Genomic DNA, 27,742 nt, shown 5'->3' on the forward strand with positions numbered 1-27,742 from the left:
CTCACCCCTGAACACCCTATTCTCTCCACTGGCCAACCCACCCTCTCCTCCCCCCAGCCAGCCCGCCAACCCTCCGGGGTTTAAAGTTTAGGATTTGATGTTATCGCTGCTCAGAGGCCGCAGGACACACATTCGCAGGGACGACTTTGGGAGGCCACGTGCTGTCCCCCTCAGGACGTGGGAGAAATCCCTGCGGCTCCCTGTTGTTCCGATGGTCTGTCCAGTGAGTGATTCCCGTTTCCCCAAAGACTGCCTCTCATTAGCATGAAGGGGGGTGGGGGTGTGGAGCAGGGGTGGGGGGAGAGAAACAGCAGAAAGCCCTGGCTCGGTGTTAGAGCCTGGGAACCGTGTCTGCAAAAATGACAGCTAGAGCTTTCTGGCTCCTCTGCTTGGTCATTGGATCATCTCCCGAAGCCCCAGTGGCGAAGGGAAAAGGTAAGAGCGATCAACTGCTGAGCCCTGGGAGAGGGACTGGGATCGGGGGTCGGGGCGGAGGGAGGGGGGGCTGGGGAGGGGGCGCGATGAAGGGAGAGACGAGGAAGGGGTCAGAGTTTGCAAGAGAGGAGACTCCGGGTCCGTGGGCGTGTTCGTCGGGAGCAAAATGGGTCCCCAAGATGTTGTGTGCCTCGGCAGCCTTTTCGGAAAGAAGCCAGTTCAGCTACTGAAATGATCACGAGCGAGCCGGGCGGGCTGCAGGAAACTTTGCCTGTTAAGTAGCTGCTCCTTCCCCGAGCAGGGGACGTGCCGGGAGGGGTCGCGGCGCGCCCGTGGGGAACCTCGCCCGCCCCGCTCGCAGGACGCGGCGGCAGCAGGCGCCCCGGAAAGCGTGGGGTCTGACCTGCGCCCGAGCCCCGCGGGCGGTCATCGCAGCGCTGGGTGAGCCCCCCGGGGGCCGAGGGCGCAGAGAGCAAATACCCAACCTTCCTCCCCTCTCCCTGTGGCCCCAACGAATGGCCCTGTCACACCTGAGTCTTTAAGACACACAATTCCGTGCACGGCATGAAAATGAGTGACGGAGGGAATGCAGAAATGAGGATTTTCTGTGGCGAGGTGTTTTTGTTTTGCTTGGGGGCTGGGGTGGTGTTTTGTTCGATTCACTATCTCTGGGAAAAGAGCTTCCGCACCTCACAGGGCAATTTACTCTGGGCTATTTTTCCACATTGAATGACTTCAGTGGCATTTAACCCAAAATATCAGACCATCTTTCCCATGACAACAGATGGTGATATCAATGGGGAAGCAGTTGGGAGGTCAGCAGTTGACAGTCGGGAATTGGATGGCCACCAGGACTTTACTCAGCTGTGTGTGGGACAACGTTGGCCACGATGAGTCAGAATCAGCCTCTTTGCAAAAGCATGAACCATAACCAGCTATTATTGCTGGGTGAAAGCTGATGTTAAAGGAGATAATCGATTTGGCAAGATAAGTCACTTTAAATGAAGTGTTGCAAGAGCTGCAAACAAGGGCAGACCACGCTCCTCCATGCAAGAGGAGAGAAATGCTGAAAACCAGCCGGTTAAAACGACAGACAGAGAAAAAGAGAGACGGGGTCCTCGAGCCTGTCTGGAGGGCCCTGGGACCCAGGCAAACGGGGAGCTGATCTTGTGTAACTGGGCATGGAAAGCTGCCCAGCTTCCAAGTTGGCTGAAGTTTGCTCACCAATCTGTCTGGAGCCCTGGGGAATATCATTAATAATTTTTTAAAAAAATTTGTTTACATGCCATACCATGTAGGAGTATTTTTCTCCACCATCAAAGGAGGGGAAATTGCAAGCAATGTGTGTGCTTTTATACTTCACCAGGGGCCTCTGCCTCCCAGCCGGGCTTCAAAAATCTCTCCTAGCTGTAGTTCGCCAGTAAGTGGTGTCCAAGAAGCCAGATAAAAATCCACTCCCAAATGCTCGATTCTGGAGACCAAGATGACAGTGTAAACACGGATGGGAAAACCAAATAGTCTGTTGTCAGGGGCGCTTAAACAATTGGGAGAACCGGTAATATGAGCCCTCGCCCCCTGGGGTTTGCTCTCTGTACTTTCTCTACAAGCCGTACGCAGCAAAAAGGCGGATGTTTATATATACATTACAGAAAGGGCAGCAAGAGCTGGTTCCTCGGTCAGAATTGTCAATTATGTTTAGTCCTAGGACAAACAGGGGGTTGTCATTTTAAAAGCTATCGATTTGGAAAGGTTCCTTAAAAACAATGAAATGTTCCCACGTGGTGAGAAAGTTTTCTTAGCTGGCCTCATTCTTAGAGGGCAAGACCTTCATCTCCGCCTTCCTCTGGGGCCCAGGAAACGGACCAGAAGCGGAGGCTTCCCTCCCCCGACCACCGGGGCGCCTTCCTCTCGCCCTCCCTTCTCTTTTCTTCACTCCCGGGTCTCCTGGCCTCCCCAGCCTCCTCCCGCAGGTGCTTGCTAAGTTTGCATTGCCCCCCCCCCCATCTCCTCTCCCCTCCCAGGGCCCTGTCCTCTTTCTCCCCATCGGTCTCTCCTCCCCTCCTCCTCACCTCGTCTGCCAGCCTCCCTCCCTCAGCCTCCCGGCCTCTCCTCTGTTCTCCCCACAGCCTCGCCTCCCCGCGACAGGAGCCCCGATCCCGGCGGCGGTCCGAGCGCGGAGGAACCGCCGGGGCCGCGGGAACAGCCAGTCCCCGAGGCCGCCCCTCCCGCCTGGTCGGACCCGCGGCGCCGGAAGCCTCCGCCGTCCGCCGAGAACCGGACTGGCTTCCGGGAGGCCGCGCGCGCGCCCGCCGGCCCGCCGAGCCCGCGCCTCCCGCGCCTCCCGCAGGCGGAGAACCGCGCGTCGCCGCGCCGCGCACCCGCGCGAGAGGATTCCCCGCCCCGTGCGCGCGCCCTAGCCCTGCGCTTCCCCGCCGCGCGCCCGCCTGCGCGCGCCCCTGACGGCCTCGCTCACCCCAACCGGCCGCGCGCCGCCGCGCCGCCCGCGCGCCCCGCGCCTCCGCCGCCGCCGCCGCCGCCGCGCCTGGATCGGCCGCGGGGGGACGCGGAGCCCGGCGCCGAGTCCTGCGCGCACGCCTGTCGGGTGGATCTGGACGAGCGCGAGTCCTACTGCGCCAGCGAGTTCGGTGAGCCCCGCCCCGCAGCTCCTCCCGGGCCCGGGCTGCGTTGCCCCGGCCGCCCGGCGAGCCCTTCCGAGCCGAGAGCGCTCGGCGATGCGCGCGGACACCCCACAGAGCCCTAGAGAAACCCACCGACTCGGTCCTGCAGGCCCCAGACCCGTGTGCACTATGTCTTGCTTTGTTATAAACGCACTGACAGGGGAAAGGAAGGGGAAGCGAGCGTTATGCATGTGTCCAAACTCTTTGTTTTTTGAAGCAGCAGTGAACGGAATCGTGCATGATGTGGATGTGGTCGGCCCAGGGATCCAGCTGGTGACTCTGCTGGTGGACCGGGACGGGCTGTACAAGATGAACCGCCTGTACCTCACTCCGGACGGCTTTTTCTTCCGAGTCCACCTCTTAGCCCTGGACTCCTCCAGCTGCAATAAGACATGTCCAGAGTTGAAGCCTGGTATTGAAGCTCATCTGACCACTTTTTATGTCCTTTATTTACATCACCATTTGTAACGTGGGTGCCACAGCTCGGTCGCCCCAGCACCTTTGGGGGGGAGGGGTGTTCCAAGACGAATAGAATTTGGACGACAGGTATTGTTTTGGCCACTGTTAAGCTCCAACAACCCTCCGCTTAAAGGTGGGAACAGCATGGATTGGCACAAAGCAGGCACTCAGTAAATATTCGTTGACCAATTGAGTGCATGATTGGAAACACCGTTGCCAGAAGGGGTCTTGCCAGAAGGGGTCCATAAGGGGCTCTGTTTAAACGGCTTTTAGGAAAATCCTTGAGAGTTGGGACGCCGATACCCTCTCCCGTCTCTCTAGAGATGTGCTCTGGCAAAATCCTGTTGGTACATTGTGATTAGGACCCTCGTTCTCTAATGTTGAGTGTTTACAGGTGCATTATCTGGTTATCTTCTGAAGGTCATTATTACACTGTTCCTACCAGTTGGCTGAGGTTCAAAATAATAGAGCAAGATAATAGATTCAAGCTTAGTCGTTTCTTAAAGATCTTACATTTTCTTATTGTTTCATGACATTTAAAAGACACTATGAATTTATACCTTTTTCCCCCCAGGCAGCAGGTATATTGTGATGGGCCACATCTACCATAAGAGACGGCAGCTCCCTACAGCTCTGCTCCAGGTCCTAAGAGGGCGCCTCCGACCAGGAGATGGACTGCTCCGGAGCAGCAGCAGCTACGTGAAAAGGTTTAACCGAAAAAGGGATGTGCAGGTTCAGGGTGCAGTTCACACCCAATGCACTTGAATTTACCATCCCAGCATTTCTGGATCATAAGAGACTTGGAATTGATCAACACAGGAAAGGTCTATCTTCATGGGATGGGACCTTCCTTTATAATAGGGCACATGGCTCCTTTATAGGAACTAGTTGCGTAGTTCCAACTCTAATCGTGAAGTTGTCACCTTATTTACAAGATGCTTCCTAAATGTATGCTTCTGAGCTCGGTGGCAAAGTTATTCTTAGTGCTAGTGATGCACATAGCTACTGACCTGTCCCATTAACAGATCACTGCTTCATGCTGTTTATTTTTAATTATTTTAATTTAAATACATTCTCAGTAGAAATAGTTCACAAAAAACATTTCCTTGATTTTATATACAACTTTGAATAGTTTATATCACGTATCAAACCAAATGTTATACCGACAGCATCACATTTTAAGTTCTGTACATAACAGTAAGTGCACTAGTCAAAGACATGTATGATGTCATATAGATCAAACAGCGGGGTCAGAGCCCAAGACACGTTATGAAGTTTTACACTTAAAGAATATTAAAGGGCTTAATTCAAGCAAAATATTACTCAAACAAGTGTTTCTGATTTACCAAAGTGTAAGATAGTTTATTTTCATGCCTCCCTGCTCCTAAAAACCTATCTTTTGTGCGGAACTGTCAGCTATCCCAATGCTAAACATATTCAGGGTGTATCTGATGTCATTTTTCTATTAAGACCAAGTATCATGTTTGTGTTTGTCAAGCAGTAAACCTTGCCTTGAAATTAGATCTTTGGATGCACCTTTTTTTTTCCCACCTCACTGAGCCCCAAAAATTTGGAAGGAAGCATCTCTCAAACTTACTCCACAAACCCTGGAACGAATATTCAATGACAGCTCGCAAGCACGTGAATTTTAAACGTTTTCCAGTAGGGTTAAAAAAAGTTTAACCGTTCGCTGAATTTAATACTGATTTTTACTTGAATCCACAAAAATATTAACAATTTTTCCCCCCAGAAGACCAAGCTGTACTTCAGTTCATTTGAAACACTGACTAGACACTGGTAACCCATGGGTAAGATTACTGCCTAAAGAAAGATAAAAGAAACTGCACTAGAGAGAAGACAGCCTATTTGGTGTGAAAGGACATGCACTCAGTGAGCTCAAGAAGCGTCTGGCTGTAGTGGCACACAGGCTCCGTGGTGAGAGGGCACTGCAGGACACCAGGACAGGACACTTAGAGACACTTGAGGGGAGCAAGTAGCAATAGCCTGAGACATAACATCTGAGTGTGATGGGAGATACAGCTACCGTATTGGTCCCAAGCATGGGCAGAGAGGTAAAATAAAGGCTGAGAGGTTCCGTTATTCTATGGTTAAAGCATTACTGAAAAAAAAAATTTAGAGAATTTTTCCAAAAGTGAGTCTTGCCCAAACATCTTAAAAATCATACTAGAGCCCTAACTGGTTTGGCTCAGTGGATAGAGCGTCGGCCTGCGGACTGAAAGTTCCCAGGTTCGATTCTGGTCAAGGGCATGTACCTGGGTTGCGGGCACATCCCTAGTGGGAGGTGTGCAGGAGGCAGCTGATCGATGTTTCTCTCTCATCGATGTTTCTAACTATTCCTCTCCCTTCCTCTCTGTAAAAAATGAATAAAATATTTAAAAAAAATCATACTAGAAAAGCTTGAGAATCAACTGCGTTCTGACATGACCTATTAGCAGTAGAGTATGCAGTGAACGAGGAGCTTCTGGGTTAGTTTTAGGATAAAAATGAACCCAGACGTAAGTAGCAGCAGTCGCAAAAACCAAAGCCAAATTTTTAAATGTCAAGGCTAAGTGGGGAAAAACAATGGCCAGGTAGGGAAATGATTGGTTGGATGGTCAGATGTTAGAGCATAAAGTTATAATTATGATCTGGTTTAAAAGAGAAAAAAATATCACTTTTAGAGAGCCTGAAGGTTAGGGTTTGCTTAGCCTGATTTGATAGTACTACTTTGAGTTTTGGAAACAAAATGTCCCAGCACTGTGATCTGCGTGATGCTAGAAGGCCATACAGTTAGTATGTACACTGCAGCAAACACAAGCAGGCCAGATTCTTAGGAACTTCCTCTTAAAATTAAGGCCATCATTTAAGGTTTGCAATGACATGAGGCTCAAATGAGTTAGAGCAGTGGTGGGCATGGGGATGGGCACAGGAGACAGTGAGTTGAAAGAGAAAAAAAGACTTGTTTTTCTTTTGGTAACAGATACACTTTTTTTGGTACTAGCTTTTTACCTTCGTTTACCAAAAAACTGACCCCTTAATACACCAATTCAATTTCAGGAACAGGACTTTATAATTTAAAAAGCAGCCTATTTCTTCAGCTGAATTTGGTCCCAACTGGATCAACTGGGATGTGATTTAAAAGCCGTTTTTGGTATTTTATTCTAAGTAAATAGAAGGATCTCAGAATATTTCAAATTATTACAGCCCTGGCTAGGTGGCTGTTGGTTGGAGTGTCACTCCTACACCAGAAAGTTGAGGGTTCGATTCCCAGTCAGGGCACATATCTAGGTTGTGGGTTCAAATACCCCTTGGGCGCATATGGGAGGTAACCAATTGATGTCTCTCTCTTTTTCCCTCTCTCTCTAAAATCAAAACATATCCTTGGGTGAGGATTACAAAAATTATTAAAAAGACTTTTCAGCTGGCTGTAAGTATGTGTAAGATAGTACTTTGCCCATGAGACACCATTCTCACTTTAAGGGCTCCAAATCTGAGGCTTACAGGGACAGCCTCAATCACAGGAGTGAGTTCTGCAGTAACCACAGTGCTGTGTAGCTCAGTCTGTAAGAGTGCATACTTGAAAGGTCACCAGGTTGGCTCTTTAATAATATCAGAAATACACAAAGATGCAGGGAGTCTGCCTAATAGAAATGAACAGGGACAGGGAAAGAACTTTTATTTGCAGATTCTGGGAAGGTAGATTACAAACCACAGCAACTGTCAGTGTCTCTAAAAAACACTCCAGGCCACTTGACATATAAAATGGTAACTGTTTCACTTTAGAAAATATCTCTAAAAGTTCACAACTTTAAAAACCTACCTATTGCAGGACATTAACTAAAATCAAATCCTGCAGAATTTGGGTAGGAGCAAAAAAAGCGTTACCAATAATATGAAAATACATTTCCTGAACTAGTTTCAAGGATTGTGAATTTGGCAGATGAAACATAACAAGCATTGAAAATACCTTTAGCCAAGGAAATCTATTGATGTAAAATAAATATATTTACAAGTTCAAAGACTGGGTAGAAAAATCCTAACTACCACAAATGAGCATTTTACTACTTGGATTGAGAAAAAAAAAATAGCTGTAATACCAAATAGCAGAAGCTTGTCAATACTCATAAAAAAGCTTTTGAAACTCCTTATGTGTTATAAGAATGTATGCTTTTCAAAAATTACCTTTGGAAGACTACTCTGTAGTTGATAAAAACCATAAAATGTCTATGTATTTATATGGTGATAGAAATTGCAAAAGGCTTTATAATATTAAATACACATATGAAATTAACGTCTCCCTGGTCAGAGGATTCCCATAAAATTTGCCTTTTTTGCACAATTTGGCAATGCCAACAGCTACAGAAAATATATCAACCAACCAACCAACCAACCAACCACTGTTTCATTAGAAACTGCACCAAATCCAATGTCAAAAACATTACTTTATTTTTCTAGGATGAAATGTCCTATTACGTACAAAAAGAATTGCTGTTTAGAATTTACCACAATCTGTTAAAAACATAGCAATCTATTGCCTACAGGTAGGAAAGTTCTTGCCGCAACAAGTTTTAAATGGTTAAGCCCATATATATCTATATCTCTCTCTATATGAATAAATAGTACAGAAATACTGTGATGTGATGAGATGCAGAATAATTTTATAATTCATTAAAATGTAGGATTCTTGCATCAGCATAGTGCATACAATATGTAACATTTTTCAAAAGTAAAAGGACAAAATAACCTATATTTGATTACTTCCATGTTAATATTTTAACAAAAACGATTTCCATGTTTCATATTGAGCATTAGTCTCTTTAGTTTGTAAGCATAGGTTTAAGGGACATTTTTATGTACAAAAAGCAATGGGCTTCATTAGACAAAATTAACCCAGAATAACCTGTACACCTGAGCCTGGAATAAGAAAGAACTGGGAACTGTAGCAACATCTTTCTTTCAAGAAACAAAGGTCTGGGAAAGATTTTGCATAGCAGGGTGATATTAAACAGGAAACTTTTTAAAAACATTAATTCCAGAATGTGGTGGGACAAAGCTAATATGAGTTAGTGCAAAATCTAGTAAAATGTTTGCAAAGCTGCATAAGCCAACCATGGCAGGTCGTCTAGAAGCTGTTATTCCAATGCCGTGGTACAGCCGTACAGTTAGAACACAGGAAGGAGAAACATGCAAATGTGCCTCCTCCACGGCTTCCATTCCCCACCCTACTGCTTACCCTACTTTTTCTTATGTGGAAAGAAAGAAAAAATCCAAACAACTCAACCAATCAACCAAAAATAAAAATACAAAAACAGAGGATGCCATCTAAAAAAATGCCCTTCATCAACTAAGTAGCTGTCTGTGACTGGTAATTTGCCTCGTATCATAATGTACAGATGAAGGCAATGTGTGTTTGTCACTTTACCTTTTTTATTAGTACAATCAACTGATGCAACAGGACTAGCACACCCCTGAAGATTTTTCTCTGATGTGATGACAATGGGCTGGGAACTATAAAAGGAAGGGCTATTACTATCCTGGACAAACCCAGGTACGATTGGATGGTTCTGCCTTTTATTTACCTTGCAGCCCACCCTTTCCCCTTAAAGGCTTACAGATAATCATTAGCGCACATTCAAAGACACCATCTGTGGGAGAAAAATGATCTCCATTTATTTTGTTTCATATACATCCATAGTTGAATTTTAATACAAAAAGAAAAAAATTAGAATCTGACAAATGTTTACAAACAAGATACCTTCAAATAGAGTTTACTCATTTTAGCCTGGTGTAGAGTAAATGACAAATTGTACTGTTATATTCAAGGCAACAGAGTCTGTAGTCCAGGACCACTTAGCTCAACCTTTATGCAAGCTTAATTTTTATCTACCATGAACAATAAACTCATTGTTGATTCCCAGTTGTGTGTGTGTGCACATGTGTACATAGCAGCTCCTTTCATAGAAAGAAAAGACATCTAGAGGTCGTCTTGTACTTTTACCTATAGGAATCATGATAAGATACAGAATGGATTACATGTAACCAGGGCTGGATTTTATAAGAAAAAATAATTAGCTGACAAATGAGGGCAGCAATAAAAAAGCGTCTTTTTTTTTGCAACAATAAATAAATACAGTCAAAAGTTTTCTGTGAGACTCTAAACCAGCTTCTTCACTGAAGAGCAGACGTGGCATTTCCATGGAGTTACACTTGACCCCATATTATCTTTTTTTCTTGCTTTCCTTTTTCTTTTTTTTTTCAATAAACAAAGTTTTCCCGCTTCTGCCACAATAGTAAAACCATTTGATCTTGACAAGATAATGGTGTCGTTGACTTCGCTTTTCCCTTGTCCGTTGGACAAAATTGGTCAAGAATAAAATTGGACTGTTATGACCAATAAAAACGAAGTTTAGGTCAAGTCTTGTCAGGATAACCTGACTAAAAACATCTGGCTCCTTAATTTAAAATAGTTCAGACAACCAGATTCTTGCTGTTTTATGTTTAGGTTAACACGCTGAACTTTAAGAAGCTGTAGACTGCAGCTTGTTGTTATGAGACCTACAGAATACAGAAAAAAGGGAACAATTAAGCACCCTTCATTTTTGAAAACAATGATGCTTCATGTGGATGCCAAGGTCAATCTGTGTAGGGGAAGCAGCCATGCTCTTTCATTTACCCTTGGTGAGCAAATGTATTGAGAACAAGTAAGAAACGTTTAGGCTTAAAATTAAAAAACTTCACTGTACACAAAATATGAAAATTCACAGAAAAAAGCCAATATTAAAATATATATATATATTTGCCTAATAAAAATTACATTTTTAGCCAAAGGAACAAATAGGGACATTTACAGAAGCATTACCCTTGTGGTAAACGGTGTGTATGCGTTTGTGGGTCTGTGCGTGTATGCATGCGTGTGCTTATTTACACTGATTTGGGGAATGTGAAGGGAAAAAATTATGTTAAAAGAGAAGTAAAAATATTAAAATCACATTTTTCTATTAAACTCCAGAAAGTCTTCTTTCTAGTTTCACAGTTTTATTCACAACTTTTGTTAGTAAACCAAATTACTGTACAGTTACCAGGACTAAGTCAAAGTATGTCCTACTGCAATAGAGCATATAAATACAGCAATTCAGGAGTTTACAATCTTAAATACATTGTTCAACATGGCTGCTATAATAAATTGTTTATTACTATACATCTTTATTTAACATTAAAAATTATATTAACTAATCTGAACTTTGGGGTGGCAACTTTGAATTAGGTAATCACGTGGTTTAGAAAAAGTGTGACCCCCACATCCAGTTCTGATTCCAGTTAAAAATTCAGACTAAAGATATCACAATCTGTAAGAAAAGAAAGAACATGGATGGTATAAATGATGAATGGTAACAAAGTAATGAAAATAATTTCTAAACAATGCTGGTGATCATCCTATATAATAAAAGTCTAATATGCTAAGTGTCTGGTCATCCAGTTGTCCATTCAACCAATCAAAGTGTAATATGCTAATGATACACTAACACCACTCAACCGCTGGCTATGACATGCACTGACCACCAGGGAGCAGACAGTTGATGGGTCGACCAGTCACTATGATGTGCACTGACCACCAGGGGGCAGATGCTCCGACTGGTAGGTTAGCTTGCTGCTGGGGTCTGGCCAATCGGGATTGAGCGAGATGGGCCGGACACACCCTGGAGCCCTCCTTTGGTCCCTCCTGGGCTGGCCAACCTTCTGCATCCCTCCCCGGCCCTGATCATGCACTGGTGGGGTTCCACGGCCTGGCCTGCACCTTCTCACAATCCAGGACCACTCGGGGGATGTCAGAGAGCTGGTTTCAGCCCGATTCCGCAGGCCAGGCCAAGGGACCCTACTGGTGTACAAATTTGTGCACCGGGCCTCTAGTAAATTAAAAATGGGGGAAATATGGCAAAGGAAAAACTGGGAACCATAAATAAATCAAATTTCAGTGATTGGCTATATATGTGTTTCATTCTGCCTTAAATCAGCAAATCAAAAATTCCCTAGCATCTCTTCAATTATATTTTTTTTTATTTAAGCAGAATTGAGCAAGCTCCTCAATGGGCTGCCATGTTCTTATTAAAACTATATAAACTCAAATATAATAAAAAGCTACATAAGATAACCTGGTGGCAAGCTCTCCCGAGTGGTCACTTCTTGTGCTGATTCAGCCCCCCTCCTCCCCCCATTCCTTTGTTTCCACAGGCCTAGCAGCAGCAGCTGCTACCTCTCCCACTCAGGGTTCTGCCTGCAGATTCCCAGCTTCCCCCTCACAGTTCCCACCAAAGGTTTTATATATATATATATGGCCTTTCAAATTAAAAAAAAATGTTTTTAGAAATTTATTCAGAGGATAATTGTTGGCGGTATAACCCAAACAGTATAGAGAGGCCTGTGAATACGCTGCAGTCCGCCATCCTGTCTTTTTTTTTTATTAAATATATTTCTTTATTGGTTTCAGAGAGGAAGGGAGAAGGAGAGAGAGATAGAAACATCAATGATGAGAGAGAATCATTGATGGGCTGCCTCCTGCACGTACCCCACTGGAGACTGAACCCGCAACCCAGGCATGTGCCCTTGGCCGGAATCGAACCTGGGACCCTTCAGTCCGCAGGCTGACGCTCTATCCACTGAGCCAAGCCAGCTAGGGCTCCCCCGTCCTGTCTTTACTGAATAGGAACCTGGGCTCCCTAGGATCAATCACTGTGGACTTTCAGTTCTCAGATAGTTAGATTTGTTATCCTGCTATTCTCCATTTTATCAATTTCATATTGTTCAAAATCCTGTTATGGCAAACAGAAGTGAGCTCATGTAACCATTTCCCCGCCCTTCTTTTTTTTTTTTTAATATATTTTATTGATTTTTTACAGAGAGGAAGGGAGAGAGATAGAGAGTTAGAAACATCAATGAGAGAGAAACATCGATCAGCTGCCTCCTGCACATCTCCTACTGGGGATGCGCCCGCAACCCAGGTACATGCCCTTGACCGGAATCGAACCTGGGACCCTTCAGTCCGCAGGCCGACGCTCTATCCACTGAGCCAAACCGGTTTCGACTCCCCGCCCTTCTTGAGTCCAAGTTTTACTTCCCTATAAACGTAATCTTTCTATGCTGTCTAGAGGCCGATTCTCAAAGCTGAAAATCAATGTGGCTATGTAAATCTTTTTCTCTGCAGCGTCTACGCCTGTGCTAAGAGGGCATTCTCAGTATTCCTATGCAGCGTTTCATTTTTCAAGGAGTTTCTAATTGCCTTTCTTTCTTTCTCTTTCTCTCTCTCTCTTTCAATATATTTTTATTGATTTCAGAGAGGAAGGGAGAAGAGATAGAAACATCAATGATGAGAGAGCATCATTGATCAGCTGCTTCCCGCATGTCCCCTACGGGGGATGGAGCCTGTAACCCCAGGCATGTGCCCTTGACCGGGACTGAACCCAGGACCTTTTAGTCCGCAGGCCAATGCTCTACCCACTAAGCCAAACCGGCTAGGGCTCTAATTGCCTTTCATTTTCTCCCAGACACCTCCCTCACGGGAGTGCTCCACTCTCCAGCTCGTTTGGGCTGCTAGCTGTGTAGGCCTGCCATACAAATGTCACCCTGGGTCAGAGTAATTCCCATTGATTTCTTGAACCTCTTGTTTCCTGGATTCAAGGTCTTGTTTGCTTGATTTGCTTATTTAGCTACTGAACATCTTAAAATAACTTGCTGAGAAAGAAGCATGGGAAGGAGCCCCTTTCTGAGCCCTTACATGACTAACATGTATTCTTTCTCTTGGATTGTTTGCCTGGACAAAGACTTCTAGGCTGAAATCATTTTTCCTCAAACTTTTTGATTTATTTCTCCTTAATACTCTAGCATTCTAGTTGCTAGAGAAAAGTCTGTTACCAGTCTAATTCTTGTTGATTTGTAGATTGTCTGTTTTAAAGAGCTTCTTTTAACCGTGGCATCTGGAAATTTTATATGATGTGTGTGGGGTGGAGCTTTTTCCATGTGTCCAGCGGGCTCATTATGTTTGTCAATGTCCTCAGCATTCCACACCACCCGCCCTGTTTTCCTACCACACAAAAAAGCAAGCTCCAAGGGAGCAAGAGCTTTACTTATTCATTGCTGTATCCAATCTCCAGCATACAGCAAGGTCTCAACCATATGTTGAATGAATGAATGTATTTGCTTGGATTTGAAGTCTTGTGCCTCTCATTAGCTCAGGAAACTTTTCTTATATTAGTCTTTTGATCATTTCCTCTCGTCTTCTCTGTATTTTCTTTCTGGAATTTTGGGTACTCTAAAACACCTTTTTTCTTTCACATTTTTCATCTCCTTGTCTTTCTGTTCTTTATACTTGGAGAGTGTCTTGATCTTAACTTTCACTGCTTAAAATTAATTAAAAATTTTTCCACTCACTCACTTCTTTTCCTCAGATTGTTCTTTATTCCTAATATCCTGTTCACCATTTACATTAACTTCTAAAATTTCTCTCAGGCCATGATTTAGAGCAGTGGTTCTCAACCTTCCTAATGCCGCAACCCTTTAATACAGTTCCTCACGTTGTGGTGATACCCAACCATAAAATTATTTTTGTTGCTACTTCATAACTGTAATTTTGCTACTGTTATGAATCGTAATGTAAATATCTGATATGAAGAATGTTATTTTCATTGTTACAAATTGAACATAATTAAAGCATAGTGATTAATCACAAAACCAATATGTAATTATATATGTGTTTTCCGATGGTCTTAGGCGACCCCTGTGGAAGGGTCGTTCGACCCCCAAAGGGGTCATGACCCACAGGTTGAGAACCACTGATTTAGAGGCTCTTTTTAAAATTTTTATTATTTATTTATTTATTTATTTATTTGCCCTAACCGGTTTGGCTCAGCGGATAGAGCATCGGCCTGCGGACTCAAGGGTCCCAGGTTCGATTCCAGTCAAGGGCATGTACCTTGGTTGTGGGCACATCCCCAGTGGGGAGTGTGCAGGAGGCAGCTGATTGATGTTTCTCTCTCATCGAAGTTTCTAACTCTCTATCCCTCTCCTTTCCTCTCTGTAAAAAATCAATAAAATATATTAAAAAAAATTTTTTTTGAGGCTCTTTTTAAAGTTCTCTCTTGTTTTCTCTGGGATATATTTTACTGCTACACCATGATCTTCCTCATTCACACTGCAGGCTTTCCTTACGTATCTGGCTGCCCCTGGCTGTAGGTTCACAGATTTTAAAAAAGCTAATGGACTAGATAGGTACCTGGAGAGCCCTGTGTATGTGTGTAGGGCTGGCTGGCAGGATTTTTTGCTTTAGATCATGGTTTCTCAATCTTACTACTGACATTTTGGAGCTGGATAATCCTGTTTGTGAGGGTGTCTTGTGCATTGTAGGATGTTTAGCAGCATCCCTGGCCTCTACTTATAGATGCCAATACCACTTCCCTCCTCTAAGTGTAACAACAACAAAAATGTCTCCAGGAATTGCTAACTATCCCTTGGGAGCTGGGGATTGGACAAATTATCCCTGTTGAGAGCCACAACTTTAGAATGAGGGTCTGGGGACCAGACCTTTCAGAGGCCAGGGTACTTTACTCTGGGTCCCATTCTCTTCTGTCTACTCTAATCCCCCGAAGTTTAGTCCATTTCTTTAAAGAAGAATCCTGTGCTCTTCCAGCTTCTTGGGCTTCTCCCACACACAGGGGTTAGGGAAGATCACTAGCTCACATACAGATGGTCCTGGCTTACGATGACTGGACTCAATGATGTTTTGACTTTACAAAGGTGCAAAAGGGTTGTGTGTTCAGTAGAAACAGGTGAAGCTAAGCTATGATGTTCAGTAGGTTAGGTGTATTAATAAATGCATTTCGACTTAGGATACTTTGGATTTACGATAGATTTACTGGGACGAAACCCCATCATTAAGTTGTGGAGCATCTGTGTGAATCTTCAGTTATTCCCTCCCTTTCCCTTCTCTCTTGCCTTCCATGTGATTTCAGAACCTCCGTGTTGGAGGCACTCTGGGGTTCTACTGAGCAGTAAGCTGTCATCTCTGCTGAAGAGCCCTCCCAGAGGGGTCTGGGCTGAGGCTTGCCTGGCTTCAATCGATCCTCTTCCATCTGCATTCTGTCTTCCAGAATCTGTTGAAATCTCATTAGCTAACTAACAACTACCATATTCTTTTCACTATTCTGAGTCTATCCCTTTTTATTCCTTTATTGTTAGTTTCCTGGGGATTCTGTCATCTATATAATAAAAACCTAAGCGACCGTTATGGCAGAACTACCGGTCGCTATGATGCACACTGACCACCAGGGGGCAGAGGTTCAATGCAGGAGCTGCCCCCTGGTGGTCAGTGCACTCCCACAGGGGGAGCGCCTCGAAGTCAGAAGCCAGGCTCACCACTGGTGAGCACAGTGGTGGTGGCGGGAACCTCTCTCACCTCCGTAGTAGCACTAAGGAGCAGTGAGCAGGTGGGTGGTAAGGAGCGAGGGGTCCTGGACTGTGAGAGGGCAAAGGCTGGGCTGAGGGACTCCCACCAGTGCAGGAATTTCATGCACCGGGCCTCTAGTATTGAATAAATCCTCTTCCATTTTAAGTTTTACCGCAAATGGGTTAACATAGAGGGGATGATAAAAGGGCAAGTTTTAGAGATTTTGTCAAGTCTCTTGGTTTCTTGTCTACAGCCTGGTTGCTTACATACCTGCTTTCCTCCCTTCCTTGCCTACAGTTTTTGATTCCTTTGCTGAGAAGGTAACTGGATACTTCAGCTGGGCTGTCCTTCATTTATTTTATGTAAACTGACTCTAAAACGCAGTTCTTGATATAACTTGCTACAGGAAAAGGAGAGACAAAAAGCACCCTACAGATTTTCCTCTGGGGAAAATTACTAAGTAGAGTGCTGGTTCTTACCCTCTGGTATGAGGAGCCCCTTGGGAGTCCATTAGATAATACAGGTGCTCAGGCCCCTACCCAGCCAAGATCTAGTCAACTGAGTATCTAGGGACAACGAGGCTTGTGGGGTGGTGCATGGGAGAGAGTGAATAATGAAACCTCGGGCTGGAAAGTGGTGGCAGCTACCATGGGAATGAAAGCTGGGCTTCCGTTGGAAAGAAGGACGTCATGGGCTCCAGAGGAGGGCTGGGGTTTAGAAACAGGTAACGAAAGTCACAGCACATGAACATGATGCAAAGTTGCTCGATGCTTTTATGTTACTAGAGGTTCAAAGAAAAGGTCTGTGGATTTAAAAGTCTAGTTTTGTCCATAGAAAAAATACCCAGAAAAAAAAACATTTTATGCTTTCAAAGATATAGCAAACGTCAATTAAGGAGAAAATACTTACATTCCCCTTCATTGTCTCCCCTCCTGCACCCTACAGAAGTCACTTTTATACCCTGTGAGTTGGACCAAGAGCTCTGACTTTCTACTACTATCTTTGTACGTGTAGTGCATTTAAGAGAACATCCTGCTTTCTGGAAGCATTTGATAAATGCTTTTTTAATTTTAAAAAATGACATTAATTCTAAGTAGATCACAAACTCAGCAATCTCTCATTATGAGTCTGTTCTCTTGTCCTTGGCAATATATCATAATGCTAGTCTTATTTTTCTTTTTTAAAGGATTCTTAATGTTAAGGTTAAAATTTACCATAAACTTCAGTGGCTGATTCCTTTGACAGAATAGTATAAAGAGTTTGAGGAGCTGAATTAATTCAGAACAATGAACACATCTGCTTACCTGCTAGCCTTGAATCCTTTCAATTTCTGTACAAAGAATGATTCAAGAACTTCTGCACACTGGTAAAAAGGGGAGTCACTTGGATTGTAGTAACGACAGTTATCAAAAATTTTGGTCATATCTGCCACAAATTCTGTCAGCTTTTCATAATATCGTCTTTGTATTCTTTCTTCCATGGTGGCAAGGTCTTAAAAACACAAAATGTAAAACATTTTCAAAGCTTTAAGGTTATTCCAATGTGAATACTGCTCACAGTTCTGACTCACAAGAATATATATTTCCTGCCCAAACTGACTCACCATTAAGGCTTTGAGCAGTTCTTGAAGAAAATAGGAGCACTTTTTGTTTTTGCTTGGGGGCCTGATATAAAAATCTTGGCTGCTGCTAAGAAGGCTCTTTTATTTTTAGTTAAGTAGAGAACAGCTCTTTATTCAATTAGTTTTAAATAACATGATCAATACATATTTAAGTATGCATTTTTCACAGGCACGCAAGTAAGTATAACTATCATATGTACAAAGAGAAGGGGGAAATCTAGAATTAAGAACAAAATCTCTGTAGTTTTGTAATCCTGGTATGAGTAAAAGGCCAATGATTAAAAATTAATCTAGAATTGACTGAAAGAGACACAATTCTAAACTAAATCTCAATCATTATTTTTGAATCTGAAAAATAAAAGCAATGGATAAATTTAATCTATCAGACATTAAAAAATATTATAAAGCTGTAATAATGAAAAGTGTGGCACGTTGCAGGATGACACAAACATTAACAGAAGTGAATTCAAAATAGGAACAGACCTGACTGTATTAAGCATAAGAATTTCATGTATGTTGAGGATGTCATTTCAAATAAGTAGAGGAAGGAAGAATTCATTAAAAAATTGGGGTGGGGCAACTGACTACATATGTGAAGAGAAAAATTCCACCTCACATTATAAGCCAAAATAATTCTAGGTGGGTCAAAATTTTAGGGCAAAAATTAAAACCATAAAAATTACTAAAAGACAACATTGCAAATGTAATCAATCACTAAATTGTGTATATAAAAATAGTTAAAATGGAAAATTTTATGTTACATGTTTTAACACACACATATGTAAGTCTTTGATTGTTTCCATTTATACCGGCAGGGAAAATGCGCAAACAAGGACAACTGCAAAGGTGCACCTAATAGCCCGACGAAGTTCCAAGCACGATCTGGGCACATCTATTCTGTGTAGGTTATGAAAAAGTAAAATACTTCACACATCATGCCAGGATATTATCATTTTTGTATTTAAGTTCTGGGTACTTAACAGCCTGACTAGCTTTTTATTTTTTATTTTTTAACTTTATTGATTGGTTTTTAGACAAAAGATATACACTGATTTCTTGAATCCCTTTATTTATGCATTCACTGGTTGTTTTTTGTATGTGGCCTGACTGGGAATTGAACCTGCAACCTTGGTACATTGGGATGACGCTCTAACCAACTGATTTCAGAGAAAGGAAGGGAGAGGAATAGAGAGATAGAAACATCAATGGGAGAGAAACATCATCAATCAGATGCTCCTGCATGTACCCTACTGGGGATCGAACCCACAACCCGGGCATGTGCCCTGATTGGGAATTGAGCCTGTGACCTCTTGGTTGATGCTCAACCACTGAGCCATGACAGCCAGGCTATACTTCTGCCACCCGCTCTACGTATTTCTAAAGACATTTATGTACCCTTAGAATACATATAATTGTTTACTGCATAAAACCTACGTATTGTTCTTTTTTTTTATTGTAGACACTATTACAAATGTCCCTATACCCACCCCCCTTTGCACCCCTCGATACAGTATTGTTTTGTAACTTTCATTTTTCTTTCAACAGTATGTCTTGGAGATCTATACTGTCTCTATGTACTTACTTATATAAGATGATGTTTATCTGGGCGGTAATAATAAAGAAAAAAGATAGCAAAATAGTCTAACTCTTCAAGAAAATAATTTTGGTTAAGTAACTTAAGGTATATTCAATTTACAGACTATATAAAGCCATTAAAAATTATGTTGTTGAAGATTAATGACATAGGAAGATGTGTACCAGACAGATCATTATATAATCTCAATTTTAACACACACACACACACACACACACCCACCCCAAAATGTAGTGGAATTCAGTGAGGAAAAGATGAAAGGTGTACTTAATCTTTCCTTATTTTTTCTTTATTTTCTAAATTTTCTACAATTAACCTGTGTTAATTTTAAAAGTAGAATTATTTACCTACCTACCTATCTAAAGAAGATTATACAAATCTGAAACACATACAAGAATTCAAGGATTAACTTCCACCTTCAACTTCAGGAGAAGTGAGGTAATTATTTATGTTGTTTTCTTAAAAAATACTTTTAACTAAGCCCTCTCTTATTTCTCCCTCACTTATTTCTCCTCTTTAAAAAGTTGTCGCCAGCCCGGCTGGTGGCTCAGTGGTTGAGTGTCAACCCATGAACCAAGGAGGTCATTGGTTCGATTCCTGGTGGGGGGCAATTGATGTTTCTATCTCTCTCTTTCCCTTCCTCTCCCTCTAAAATCAATAAAAATATATTTAAAAAGAAAGAGTTGTCACCAAACACAAATCCTTCTAATTAAAAAAGTATTTTTTTAAACTAAGATATAGTTGACATATAACACTGTATTAGTTTTAAGTGTACAGTATAATGATTTGGTATACATATATACTGCACAATGATCACCAGAATCAGTTTAGTTAACATCCACCATCACACAGCTACAGATTTCTTTTTTTCTGTGATGACAGCTTTTAAGATGTATAAAATGCTTAGCTGGCTTTGGAATACTTTTTCCATCAGCTGGATGAAGCTACTAATCCTTTGGCAGTTTTGTAAGCTTTTATGAATTTTTAATTTTTATAATATTTCTGTAGATACTCTATCTATATATATAAAAGCCCAAGAGACCATTACGACCGAACTACCGGTCAACCAGTCACTATGATGTGCACTGACCACAGGGGGCAGATGCTCAAAGCAGGAGCTACCCCCTGGTGGTCAGTGCGCTCCCACAGCCAACCTCCCATGGCCCCTCCCCATGGCCGGCTGGCTCCCCTCCCCCGCACAAATTTGTGCACCAGACCCCCTGGCAATGGGCAAGGAGACACCTGATTGGTGGTGTTGCTTTTATACCAACCAGGGGCAAAGCAGATGTACAGTCCTTAGTTCATCCTAGCTTGATGCCCGTGTTGGTGGTCAGAGCTGTTTCATGCCTGAGGCACATAAAATGATAATTGCTAGGTCTTGGAGGGGAAAAGATCAGAAACACTGGTCTCATAATAAGTAAATTATTAATATTAACTGAGGCTTAGGAGGGGTGTAGTTTTAAAGTTTGTGGAGCTGTGATAGCTCTAGTAACTTCTAGATAACAGTAGGCAGGTAGTTCTAACACAACCCCATTAAGAGTGAACATGCCACCTAACAGTTCTTGTGGCATGGATATATGTTATTCTGCACATAAAACTGGGTGCTATGAGAGTAATAAGTGGGTCATTATTTGCTTTCAGAAAATTGGGTGGGGGTCTAGTATGGTAATATTGGAATTATTTCAGAGGGCAGTTACTGTGAATCATGTATTCTCAGGAGCCAGCATGTTCAAATCCTGAGTCTCTGCCATTTAACTGTCAGTGTGATCTTAGATGCATTTAACCTGCCTGTTTCTCGCCTGAAAAGTGAGTTTTAATAATAGTGCATATAAGCTGGAAAAAAATAAAACATGAGAAGCACTTAAAATGGAGCCTGGCACAGTTGTAGCTAATAATAATATATGAGCATCTGTCTTTTTCTGGGTTCAGAATTAAAAAAAAAATTGTGCACCAGGCCTCTAGTTTTTAATATAATCAATGGAGCTTTCCATCTTAATATAATCACTTGTAGCTATAACTTATTAACCCCTCCCACTGGAAATAAGGCTGTTTTCTCTTTGATCTCCACTGTGTGCGTTCATCAAATGGTTCTCCTTCAGGAAAAGATAAGGAAGAGGAGACAGGATGACAGGCTCAGACAGACCCGACCCATTCATTCTTTTCTATAGCTGAATAATACTCTACTTATATGTTATTTGATTTGGCTACTCCTCTACTAAGGGCTATTTATCTCATTTCCAGTATTTCTGCAATTATAAACACTGTGTGATGAACATCATACTTGTACACATGCAAATCCTAAGAAATCAAACTGCTGGCTCCAAGGGTATGCACACTTAAACATTAATACACACCCCTAACTTACCCTCCAAGTTGCCACACCAATTTATACTCTCATTAAGCTATGATATGTTAATTTTATGGGTAACAAATGAAATATCTACTGAGACTTGAAAAAAAATCCATAATCCACTCAAGTACTTACCCATAGGCTCCTTAATGACACCATAATAATCTGGTGCATCATTAGGATCCACTGGTTCCAGGAAGGGCCAGGCCATCTTATGGGCCTACAAGGAAATAAGAGCCATTCTTATTGTCAGGTGGAAATACTACTCCATTTAAATTTCCCATTGGAATTACTGCATCAATCAACGATTAAACTCTAAGAGTCTTAAACTGGATAGATAATATTGTTTACTAGAGGCCCGATGCATGAAATTCATGCAAGGGGCTCTGCCCTCACAGCCCCACCTGTCTCGGCCAGCCCTCGCACCCCCAGCTTCGTCAGGAAGGTTGTCCAGATGTTTGTTTTGCTGTTTGGTCTAATTAGTATATTAGCTATTTATTATATAGGATAATACTACTCTAGTCACAAATTATCTCAGATGGGCATACTCTATAACAATGGCTTTCAAAGAGTGGTCTGAGGACCTTGGCATGAGGGGGCAGGGTTTGAAGCACTAGTTTAGGAGTAAAGAAAGTTGGCATGATGACCTGCCAGCTGAATGATGCCGGCACTGTAATCACACCCATAAAACAGGGGTTTGGGTGAGTTCAATGTGTGGAATGGAAGCCCTGGCTAGGTAGCTCAGTTGGTTAGAGCGTTGACCCGATACGCCGTGGTTGAGGGTGCAATCCCAGGAAGGGCACATGCAATTATCAACCAATGGCCTGGCTAGTGTTGCATGAACCAAGAGGTTGATGGTTTGATTCCCAGTCAGGGCACAAGCCTGGGGTTTGCGGGCTCGATCCCCAGTGGGGGGCGTGCAGGAAGCAGCTGATCAATGACGTTTCTCTCATTGATGTTTCTATCCTTTTCCCTCCTCTCTCTCTAAAAATCAATAAAAATATATTTAAAAGAACCAACCAATGAATTATCAATAAGTGGAACAAAAAATCTATGTCTCTCCCTTTCTCTTCTTTCCCTGCTCTCTCTAAAACCAATACATTTAATCTGTAAAAAGGCAAAGTGTGGAATGGTCAGCACTGCTGGCTAATGTGGCGGCAGAAATGTGATGGTAAATAACACTTGACCCCGTGCTGAGACTGTTGTTCTCCTTTCAGTTCTTGCCATTCTCCAGCCTCTGATTACAAGAGAGAGTGTCAGTCTAACACTGACGTCTTGAATGCATCTCTAGCATTTGCTAACCTTGTAAGCCTTCCCCACCTCCTTTTGATTTTTAATAAGGGGAGGGAAGGCTTTGGCTCAAGACTTACATAAGCATTTGTATCTCACTAGGATTTAATCAGACTGTTTTTCAATCTATGATGGTGGGATAAAGTTTTCTTTAAAAATAAAATTTAGGTTAAAAAGTGAGTCATCTTAGCCCTAGCCAGTTTTACTCAGTGGATAGAGTGTCAGCCTGTGGACTGAAGGGTCCTGGGTTCGATACCTCGGTTGCAGGCTCGTGCAGGAGGCAACCAAATGATGCGTTCCTCTCAAATCGATATTTCTGTCTTTCCCTCACTCTCTAAAAATCAATGGAAAAATATCCTCGGGTGAGGATTAAAAAAAATAAATAAAAGTATTTCATTAAAAAAAAGTGACTCATTTTAAATACAAGTGTTAGGTTAAGAGCAGCTGAGCTATTGTGTGGCTATGGAAACCTCATGACATTGGCATGTGAAGGACTGAAGTCTGTGGACCACTTGACTAGATTGGCTGGGAGTCAGTAAACAGGTAGTCTAAGATTGGAAAGTTCAAACTCTAGGAGTGTTTCCAAAGTCACACTGGTAGATTTCATCCTCAAACGTGGCACACAGAGTGGTTTCTCACCTGTAAAGAACGCAGCACCCTCTTCAAACCCTCATAATCCTTCTCTGTTAGTGGCGTGAGCACTGTCATGGCATCCTCTGTCGACTGGCACTGTGGACAGACATACTCGTCAATGAGCTCTGCCTCACTCTGCAAGATGCCAACACAGCGCCCATGGTACCAATTCTGACACCGATCACAGCCAATATAAAATCTGCAAGATCCGAAATGGAAATGTGAGTTCAAAACGGATGGGATCATATTACTTAAAATTTATTTTAAAAAGTAATAATGCATGCATCTGAAAATACTCTAACCCTTGGATATAAAACAGATTTAGTATTATAATTGACTTAATAATTTTGAAGATTGACATTCCTATGTGTTAATTTAGTATCTGATGTTAAAAACAAGCATTAAAAATTTATTAAGAACAATGTATAATATTAGAGAACCAATATGAAGAAAAATGTAAAACATTTTAATTGTCTTTAAAGCTCAAAACAAAATAAAGCCAAAAATCTTTCAACAAATACCATATCAAATGGGAAGCTGATATTGGCCACCCAACTGGGAATTCAAAATCCTGGAAGCTAAAAACAGAGTCTCAGAGCTTGTATCCAAATTAGTATTTTTCTAACCCACAAAAAAGCGCCATTTCAAACACTGATGAAGTCCAAACAAGGCAGGCTATTTTAATCTCATTAATTTCGATATTATATATTGAATAATCAAGTCTACCATTAAGCCATATTTTTCCCAATGAATCTCAAACATTCACTAAGAAGCAACATAAATTTTGAAGGGGAGGTAAAGAGGGAAGAAGAGAAAAAAAATGGAAAGGAATTTGTAATGTAAGTGTATAATATATGCAGAAAATATCTTGCTTTTCATTTTAAAATAAATAAGTAACCAGACAGAGCAATTTGGCTTCCTAAATTATTAAATATGATGCTCTTATCAGAACTCACTGTGACTCATCATAAGGTGTTCTGCAGATACAGTACAATTCCTCACTGCTGCCCTCTTGTGCCCGTTTACAATCATTACAGATGTACACATCCATTTTCTTAGCCTCCTTTTCTGTGATGCCAACACATTCTCCATGATACCAGTTAGTACAAAGATCACAGCCAATATAGAACCTAAAAGTATTCACAATGAAAATGACAATGTGATTGTCATTTTGAGCTGCATGGTACTTAAATCTGTCTTCCCTGCCTTGATTCACTTTCTTACAGGATAACTTTCTGCAATGAGTCAGCTAAACATCCTGAATCCGACCATTCTACCCCTGGCAAACTACAGCATCTGACTGTATCAAGTGTGAAAACATAAAGTCACTCACATCAATTTCAACAAATACACTGTTTAGTGAAATATGAGTCTTTAAAAACATACTGGAATTTGAAAAAATAAAGAACACACTGATGGTAATGTCTGCCTCTTAATGAATGTGTGTAAAACTGTAACAGGCACAAAAACCAAAGCCAAAGAATCAAGGACTTACATCTGTCAAACCTATGCCACAGAAGCCATTTCAAAATCAGGGCTATTTCTTAGATAGGTTTGAAAATGTATCTCACAATTTAAATTTGAAAACAAAGCAAAGCGCAAACACCAAATAGAAGTTACACTACAAGGAACATGCAGGTCAGCCAGGTGTAGAAGATAAATGGTCAAAATATGATATGAAGAAGAAAAGTAAGAAAGGTACATGTAGTAATTCAATTTCTACCAAATAAATGTTGGAATTTAATCTAACTGTGACAGATTATGACACGGGCCAGTTTTTCAGTCAATACAACGTGTAATGTGGAGTGGCCAGGTTAATTAACTGTAAGAAATTGCTTCAATTATAATCCTGGTACACGGTGCAGAGTGTAAGGACAGTTATCCAAAACAGCGAGAGGTTCTACAGTATTTGGCAAGGTGGGGCTGTGTGGGTGTATAACGGCTGTGTGAGGGCTAATCACATACAGGGTTATCAAGGCTTTTGAAAATAAGATCCCAAATAACAAAATAAAAAGTGTCTCTATGACAAACACGTGTAAATATACAAGTGTTGACAGGCACTGGGTAGGAAACATCATATCAAAGTCATAGGAAGAATTAATATGGATCACAAGGAACCAGACTGGCCTTGCTGATACCATTGGTTCTAGCAAGGGATTTCTTGGTCGATTTACCTAGAGAAATAGGCTTCACACTTTATAAAGTTAAGGAATAATACATGGTTGTGTGGTTTATCCTGTTACCACTAACTTTCTCCTTTTGGAATTATGACTCTCGCAGGATTTTCACAGCCACAGGAGGGGCCACCAAGGTGTTTGGTGTTGCCTTCACCAGATGGTGGGCTGTATGTTCTGGAAATAAGCTCAGGACTTGTATTTCAGGTTAGTCACTCTCACTAGATTCCCAAACCAAGCTAGTTTGGTACGAAAGATTACAAAATAGTCCTTAAAAACACCAACTCATCCAAACTCAAACAGGGAGTGAATGAACGGGGTACACTGAAATGTTAATAATGACAAACTGAAAAATATGAAATATACACAAAATAATGAGGCAATCTTAATACAATGAGCACATGTACACGTGTGCCTCATTTTATGCAACTTAGATATTACATAAAATACATTTCTGTGATCTTAATATTTTAAGTAGGCCAAAGAAGACTTTTATTTAAAGAAATTCCATAAGCAGATCTTTTTGTAAATCATATTGTTTTATTCTACAAATCATTCAGTATATTTTGCTTAAAGGGAGGCACACTTGTATTAGGCTAAGGGAAAAATCAGTTAATAGGGCTCCACTTTTTACATTATGTATAATTTCCAATAAAGTAAGACAATGAAAAGTGAAGATGCCTAAACTGATCTGTGTTCAATTCAACACACAGCTAAGTTTACCAACATAAACTTTTGATCTAGCACTTGCAGATTATAATTTAAATAGCACCACCATGGCAGCTTCAAGGTTGCAATTTAAACATCATTAAAGAGAGAACTTTATTTAGAAATTGATTAGGCATCCACTTAAAGTAGACATTAAGCATTCCTAATTCTAAATGATCATATTTTTTAGCACAATCAAACTTTTCAGTACTACAAAATAATACTGTGGTTAATTTTGGCTTTTAAAAGCTGGCCTACATTTAAATGTTCACAATGGAAGCTAACTACTTAGTTAAAAGACAATGATAAAAAAATAAAATTACATTAATAGATCAGCATCTCTAAAATCTCGTATATATTACCAAATATAAGTCATAACTGTCAAAAACAGCTTCCAGCTGCCATTCTTATTAAATTTTTGAGTGTCTTAATTGAGGAATGGGTAAAAGGAACACTTTTTTTTATTTCTCTGACTTTTCCCCCAATAAGAAAGTGGGAACTTTGACAAAAATAATACTGTTATACCATTTCAATATAAAAAAACAGATAACTGCTTAAAATTAAACAACAAAAAAACCAAAGGCACTCAAACTTGAAACCTCCTGCACCATTCAGATTCACAGTCTCTAGAATTTGATGTATAGGGTTGTGAACAGATTCCAGAAAGCACACTCTGAACTCTGGCGGCAATAATCATACCCCTCCTCCTCCAGACAGCACTATGGACTGACTTGGAGTTAATCCAGAGAGAAGAGGAGAAAGCCAAGGAGCAACAGAAAGCTTGTTTTTGACAGAAAAGAATATGAAGGACAAACACGAATCATGAACACGGGAAATAAACTTTTATTTGCTAGTGTCAAAGTTAAGAATATCAGGTGCAAGATCAGAGATGAAACACTATTACCCTTACTTTTAACTATTTTCCTTTATGTTGCTACCAGTATATTCATTTCCTTCAAAACTGGAAGATTAACGGCTAACCTTTAAGAAAATAAACTAGAGCTCAAAAGGATCTACTCACTTAGATTCATCGTAAGGCGTTTTACAGATACAATAAAGCTTTGTGTCCTTCTTAGTTTCCTTTGAGGTAGTAGAAATCATTTTCTTCTTCTTGGACTTTGAGCTTGAGTCTCTTTCCTCTTCTCGCTTCCTCTTCTGAGAAGCTGCAGACAGCGTGGCCGTGGCTGTGGCTGTGGCCTGGGGCCCCGAGTGCTGCAGGGGAGGTGGAGGTGGAGGTGGAGGCGAAGGCGGAGGGGCTGGCGGCGCAGGAGGTGCTGCAGGGGGAGTGGTGGCTGCTGCAGTGGCCTGCACCATTTCTTTTTCTTTCTTAATTTTCAGGTCTCTCTTGAGCTCTTCCTATTGTCAAT

The 27,742-nt window shown here is 41.6% G+C and overlaps 2 protein-coding genes and 1 pseudogene across 14 annotated transcripts in view; 2 read left to right on the top strand and 1 right to left on the bottom strand.

Moving 5' to 3' along the window:
* The first annotated feature begins 305 nt into the window (after window positions 1-305).
* CUNH17orf58 (chromosome unknown C17orf58 homolog) lies at window positions 306-9,684 on the top strand. Of its 2 annotated transcripts, XM_070393344.1 has the most exons (4): window positions 306-435; window positions 2,562-3,080; window positions 3,334-3,525; window positions 4,147-9,684. In XM_070393344.1, exons 1-4 carry the CDS (start codon window positions 360-362, stop codon window positions 4,335-4,337), a joined length of 978 nt encoding a protein of 325 aa, XP_070249445.1. In that variant the 5' UTR covers window positions 306-359; the 3' UTR covers window positions 4,338-9,684. The 2 variants fall into 2 exon arrangements, with proteins under 2 accessions (XP_070249445.1, XP_070249446.1); XM_070393345.1 differs by lacking the exon at window positions 306-435 and having other exon boundaries at window positions 2,975-3,080; window positions 3,331-3,525.
* Window positions 9,219-27,742, bottom strand: part of BPTF (bromodomain PHD finger transcription factor) — a 115,366-nt gene continuing 96,842 nt past the window's right edge. For 8 of the 12 annotated variants that reach the window (XM_070393339.1, XM_070393337.1, XM_070393336.1 and 5 more), the window contains 6 exons: window positions 27,397-27,731; window positions 24,450-24,623; window positions 23,500-23,692; window positions 21,706-21,790; window positions 17,310-17,496; window positions 9,219-10,127 (listed from right to left, as the gene is read on the bottom strand). In XM_070393339.1, the coding sequence (XP_070249440.1) occupies window positions 10,091-10,127; window positions 17,310-17,496; window positions 21,706-21,790; window positions 23,500-23,692; window positions 24,450-24,623; window positions 27,397-27,731 (1,011 nt within the window). In that variant the 3' untranslated portion in view covers window positions 9,219-10,090. The other 4 variants (XM_070393342.1, XM_070393340.1, XM_070393335.1 and 1 more) reach the window with 2 other exon arrangements.
* On the top strand, window positions 20,436-20,580 carry LOC138995252 (small nucleolar RNA SNORA48; annotated as a pseudogene).

This window comes from Myotis yumanensis, unplaced genomic scaffold (genome assembly GCF_028538775.1).
Source record: "Myotis yumanensis isolate MYYU_CA2020_CCGP unplaced genomic scaffold, mMyoYum1.0.hap1 SCAF_16, whole genome shotgun sequence".
Classification (NCBI taxonomy): domain Eukaryota; kingdom Metazoa; phylum Chordata; class Mammalia; order Chiroptera; family Vespertilionidae; genus Myotis; species Myotis yumanensis.